The 6,220-nt window shown below is 33.9% G+C and overlaps 1 protein-coding gene across 1 annotated transcript; it reads right to left on the bottom strand.

Annotated features, from left to right (window-relative positions):
• Window positions 1–376: 376 nt before the first annotated feature.
• Window positions 377–2,476, bottom strand: LOC147390365 (uncharacterized). Its single transcript, XM_086457856.1, has one exon. The coding sequence runs from the start codon at window positions 2,474–2,476 to the stop codon at window positions 377–379; it is 2,100 nt and encodes a 699-aa protein (XP_086313982.1).
• Between the last annotated feature and the right edge of the window lie 3,744 nt (window positions 2,477–6,220).

Below are 6,220 nucleotides of genomic sequence, written 5' to 3'. Positions count from 1 at the left end.
TGGCACACTCTTTCAACAGTCCAAACATTGCTTAGAGGGGTGCTAGAGGATAGTTGTTCTACAGAGGATCCGCTTTCCCTCCCTGGGTGTATACAATCCACATTCTTTAAAAGCATATTAAAATTAGAGCAAATTAACAAAATTAGGGATAAGAAATTTTCAAATAAATAACACATTCTGATTTTATTCATACATAATAATGATGAATACAAGTACAAAAAAAAACACAAACACACACACAAAAAAGACAGAGAGAGAGAGAGAGAGAGAGAGTGAGAGAGAGAGAGAGAGAAAAGTGATAAAATAGAAATGTGTATACGACTAACTAGGGTATGATCCATGCGGACAGGCTCGCTTATTATTGCTAATTTTCCAATTAGGTTAAAGAGGGCTCTGTAGCAGAAAACTGATCACTCAAGCCAAGGTGAGCCATCAAGAACCTTACAAACAGTAGAAGCTCTCCTCCTCTACTTAGCGACGTAGCCTGGGAAAACCCTTTGCAGTGACTCGCAGCGTAAGATAACATCTCCACCCACACCTCACTAATGATCCTCCATTTCCTGTCCCCTGACAATTTTTCATTAAGCACGTTCACTAGCTTAACTGCATCAATCCAGATCTTGTCTTCATGATCATTCTTTGACAGTAACATCTCACGGGCGCTCTCTGGCGTCTTCAATTTTTCTTTTTGAAGTGACTTCTTGGCATCGGTACATGTGTTTTGAAATCTAATTAGCCCGGACCCCACAATTGACGACAACATTGAATGTCGCACCACTAGGAGATATAGCATGTAGTCAGCTATGTTCTTACTGATCTTCATGTAATCTGTTTGAGTATCGTCGACACTCTTGTCTGTGTCTTTCTTGTAGCAGAGATCAGTCGCAATGTGCCACAATAGAAGGCTTTCATCGAATTCTACTTCTCCAATACTCCAGTCAAGTTCGCTCACAGGACAATCTGCATTTTCGAGAACCCAATTTCCTCGATGCAAGCATAACTTCTTTATGGTCTTGGGATCGTCCTTTGCAAAATCAGATTTTCTCCTCAGCTCATCGAAAATGAAGGCCTTCATTTTTTTGGTGACTGGTATGCGCGGTGTATGCATGTAATAATTTAGCAATTCTGTAGTGCCTGACTTCTCTAGGATCCAATTTAAAAACTTGCAATGCTTGACGAGACAAATATCAATCAAATTATACTGTGAGATTAATTCTGACCACCTGGGTGTGTTAAGGAAGGTAAATTTCTTCAAGATGAATACAGGGATTGTAGTCCACTTATGGAGAGTAGTCATCCGAATTAGGGAGACTATAGTCCAATCGGAGAGGATGAGCATTATAAATGATATGATATCCAAGACAATGGTACTGATACCAACTACAAATGTAACTCCAATTTCCAAAGAAGTATAATCAGAGCTAAAAATGGCAAGGTAAAATATGATTGATGCCCAAATTGAAAAGGAGCAAATGCCTCGTAGAACATACCCAACGGTAGAATGCACCACGGCCGCTTTTGTATAGAGCACATCATAGATGAATCCTAGTTCGACATCTATGACTTTGAAGGCATCTTCAGCAGATAATTTGAGAAAGAAGGATCGACTCAATTTCCGTTCTTGGAAGTTGAATATGGCATTAATAATTAGGCCCTTGAACATCTTGAAGAAACAATGAGCCACCTCTACCACTTCAATGTTCTTCAGTGGATTGATTTTGGCTAAAGAATTCTCGGGATCTTCTTCCATTCTTTCTCTTTCGGTTGGCACATCAACTTCCTTCTTTGACGTAATGAGCTTGGGATAATTCGGGACTGCATCAGACTTTTTCAGTATTAAATTCTTGAAAGCATCCATGCTTGCAAGATAAAGAGCACGAATCCGCTCTCCATATTTGATAATTCCAACCAAAAATATTAGTACCTGTGGGACTATATCTGAGTATAGTTCCCAGGGAATGGTCTGTCCAAGAATTAAACTTGCAATTGAGACCTCGAAAATCAGCCAAAGTAAGTGCCTTATCCAAAACTCATTGTCCTCGAGAGAAAATGAAGTGATAGTGTCAGGACCTCCCAGGTGCAACAGGAGAAATGGAGTCCAAAATGCCATAAGGTTGAAACTGGGGGGATTGAGCGGAGATTGATGATCTTTATTGCATGTAGTAAAAGTGGCATTGTTAGCAATGTAGTCGATGCAAATGGAAGAGTTTGTTCCACCATTGTTGATGAAGTTTGTAAGGGATGCATCTTGGGTCTTGAAGATGTTTCCAAGGGCTAACGCTGCGATCGAGTTAGCCAGCAAGTACAATGCCCATATTAATGGACTTAACCATTTGGAGAGTCTTCCCTTTCGAAGGGGTGCCAAGAAGATGAGTAAGATCTGCAGGGATAGACTACATAGAACTAAAACCCAGATGTCCTGTGCATCCCAAAGATTCTTGAGATACTCATATATGGTCGGTTGTGTGATGTCCATGTTTGCTTTCTTTCCTATATAGTTCCTGTTCCATTTGAATGAATGTGTTATCCATCAACGATTTTCCATTTGAATGAACAAAATCAAATATTTTCTATTAATTCATCTTGGAAAAGGGACGTTGACTTTTGATGGTAGGGTATGCCTAATCTTGCATTTTGCAGGGAATAAACCTAATATCACCGATTTGCATGGGAATTTAACTAAATTACCAAAATTATAATCCGAAGTTCTATATTTACCAAAATTATAAACCTAATATCCTATATTTTAAAATTAATGACATCCTCCTTGACTATGGTCATCTTTTATATAATAATGAAAAAAAAAAAAAATAGATCTAAATAAAAATTCTTGTTTTGTCTTCCCAAAATCAGTGATTTTTAACTCACACTGATGATGATGATGGAGATGATATGGTTATCATCATCATCAAATTAATTTGATCTATTTATATTATATTTATTAAAAAAATATAAATACTTAAAATATTATTTTAAAACTCGACTTAATTGATTATTCATCGAATTGATTCAGCTAAAAATTTAGCAAATTTACTTAATTAATTACTTTTGATTGTCTAGTTCAACATTTAATTACTTGGTGTCAAACTCACTACTTAGTGTTGATTTCACCATTTTTTGGTGTCTAGTTCAACATTTAATTACTATCAAGTTTGACAATATTTTTATGGAGAACAATCGTCGAACTCGATAGTAATTAAATGTTGAACCTAACAATAAAAAGTGGTGAACTCGACTCTAAGTGGTGAACTCGACAATAAAAATGTTGAACTCGACAATTGTAAATGTGATCCAAATTTTTTTCGATTTCGATATTAGGTAAATAAATCTTCTTGAAATACTCAAAACGCATAATATCAAATCAAAAGTTACAACGTAATCATAAAAAAAATTGAATCTCAACTTCATTCTTCATTTTTTTAATAAAACATTGAAAATAAATAAATAAAATACGTCTTTATTAAGAAGATAAGAAAAAGGGTAGTTAGGGTATCTCAAAAATATTACAAAGTCAAATGAGGTCCAAGGACTATTAAGAAAAGAAAAATTTACTAGATGGACTATAAAGAGACAGGCCAAAACTTAGCTACTATTTAAAAAAAGGAAAAACCTTTGAAGCAAGCAAGCAACCCGCTTCAAAATTTTGAAGAAACAAGTTCCATTGGATTATGTGTGGTATTTCCAAGGAGGTATTTCAAATTTTGGTGGAAATGTAAGGGGTGTGAAATAAATTGAAAATGCCACATGTCATGTAACGAATAGGTTCCTTCACATTTTGAAGCGGGCTGCCCGCTTCAAAGTTTGGACTCTTAGAAAAGTCCCTCGGCCAGATCCTTTAACTAATTAGCCCAAAAAATTATTTCTAACCTAAAATTCCCTCAAATGCTTATTTCTAAGGTGTTTTAAATGCATCTTAACATGTGCCTTCAGGCCATGGAGTATCACATGCGTGCCTATAAAAGCAAATAGAAAACAACAAAGGGATTACATAATTTAATACTTTCTTAAATTCTCTTAAATTTCTTACTCCAAATGAAGCAAAGATTTTGCATAAGTAAGAGTTGTGTGAAGTCACGTGTGCCTGGCACATTAGTCATGGAATTTAACCGTTGCAGCTGTTGAGTTAATAGGTGTTTTAGATATACCCTTCAAAATTTGAATAATATCTTACATACACTACTAATAGAAAAAAATCTATATACACTGTTCTTCATTAGTCATCAATTTATTTATTTAAATTAATTTTTCTTCCTCATAACCAACCATCTTCATTCTTGATTTTTCATCTTAGAAATCAATCTTCAACCTTAAAGATTGAATCTACTTCAATCTTCAAAGATTAAGGTTATATATGATTTTTTAAGAGCTAGAAAACGATGGAATTTTGGATTGAAAATTCAAGGATACTTGTTTTTTTTGGAAAGATTGGCTAAAAGTATCATCTATTTTCTCTTATATTCTATCATTTTCAAGCTCTTTAACCTCTAGGGTAATTTGTTCCCCAATCTTCAATCCATTATTTCCGATTTAATTTTAACTTTGATTTGGAAACTCTAGACTTTTCAACCCAAAATTCCATAATTTTATAGTTCCCAGAAAACTTATATAATCTTGAGGTTTGAAGGTTTCGATAGATTGAATAAAGAAGGTTGAAGACTATTGGTTTTGAAAAAGGATGAAGATGAACATTATTGAGAAAGAAAAATACTAAAATCCACAAAATTTATTACTAGAAGAAGATGAGTGTAAATTGGTAAGTCTTTTTTGATAGGGGCGTCTAAGATATTTTTCACAAAATCGTAGAGGAATTGTCTAAAATAACCAGTGGACATTAAATTATATGGATGACATGAGAGGCATGGAGGATTTCTCACAACTCTAATTGTACACATCAAATTCAGATATATATAAGTCCCACCACTATGTGAAAAAAACCCAAATTTGACTGTCATGGCCATCAAATTTCATAAAATTTGATGGACAAAAAGGTCAAATTGACGTCGAATTTATCATTGTCAAAATTTTATTTTCGACGGGCCGAAACTGTCAAATTAATGAAGGATGAGAGATATTCGACAATTCTAAGCCGTTAAATCTGGAAACATCAAGAATTTTGACGGTCCTAGACTGTCAAAATTCAATTTCTAAAATCCGTGGGCCTTGCCCCATCAATTTTTTCTATCGAATTTTTCAGTTTTCACTTAGTGCACAACCCTTAATAAGATTTGAAATCTTACTAAGTTAGTGAAAATAGCCTAATCAACTTAACATTAATGGGTCAGTGAGCTTGAAAGAATGTGTCACATATGTGGCCTTTTTATTGGATGACTACCAAACTCCATGGAGTGCAGCTCTAAAAGAAAATTAGTTTTTAGAGCAAACCCATAACAAACCAAAGATAAAATAATCACACATTTTACAGTTTTAAAAACCTTAGCCCATTATAAACTGCATAGTGAAATTAAGAAGAAAGAATGTTTCATACCTTGGTCGTTGGAGAGAGAGAGAGAGAGAGAGACGCAACCAAAGATTTCGAAATCTAATTTTGAGCTTTTGGATCGTTGTGGTTCAATGGCTTTAATTTAAGCTTGAGGGGTTGGTGGCATGGGCTTTAATTTAAACTTGTATGATTATTCTATGCTTGGAAATAGAAAAAAGTTGAAAGTACAAAGAGAAAAAGTGAATTGTACCTCGCTCTAATACTTTCCTTAATAAGAAATTTTTTTTAAAGGGTATTTAAGTAATAAAATAAGTGAACAAGACCCCTTAAAATTTACCTTGTTCAACAATTAATATTTATTGTAGGCATTCCAAAATATTTATGATGTAATTATTTATTTTTGTAAAGGTAAAATGACAAAAAATTTATATCTAAATAGTTCATCAACCCTATCTCCCAAAATAATACTTTTCGAAATACTCAAACTCCATTTTCTCATCTTCATCACATACATGTGCTTTTGAATGGTAATTGCAATTATTTCTGAATATTTTACGGTAAATAACAAATGAAGAAAGATATACTCTCGATTTTGAACATTTATATGTAAATTTCAATCCAAAAAACCTTCAAAATATTAAGAAAATGATGTTAGTGTTTAAGGGATTAGAAAGGAAAGTAAACCACTTGCATTGAATTAGAGAGGATTTAAGAAACGAGTATACATCTATATAATAAAACATAATGATGGGTCACACTCAGTTACAATTTTGTGTGAGT

Source organism: Akebia trifoliata, chromosome 11 (assembly GCF_017979445.1).
Source record: "Akebia trifoliata isolate Shusen 1 chromosome 11, ASM1797944v1, whole genome shotgun sequence".
Lineage (NCBI taxonomy): Eukaryota > Viridiplantae > Streptophyta > Magnoliopsida > Ranunculales > Lardizabalaceae > Akebia > Akebia trifoliata.
Note: the sequence above shows the minus strand (reverse complement) of the source record. Positions and strands in the feature narration are given on the sequence as shown.

What these genes read in the sequence shown, in the direction of transcription:
- LOC147390365 (XM_086457856.1), bottom strand. Translation starts at nt 2,476, where the DNA reads ATGGACATCACACAACCGACCATATATGAGTATCTCAAGAATCTTTGG.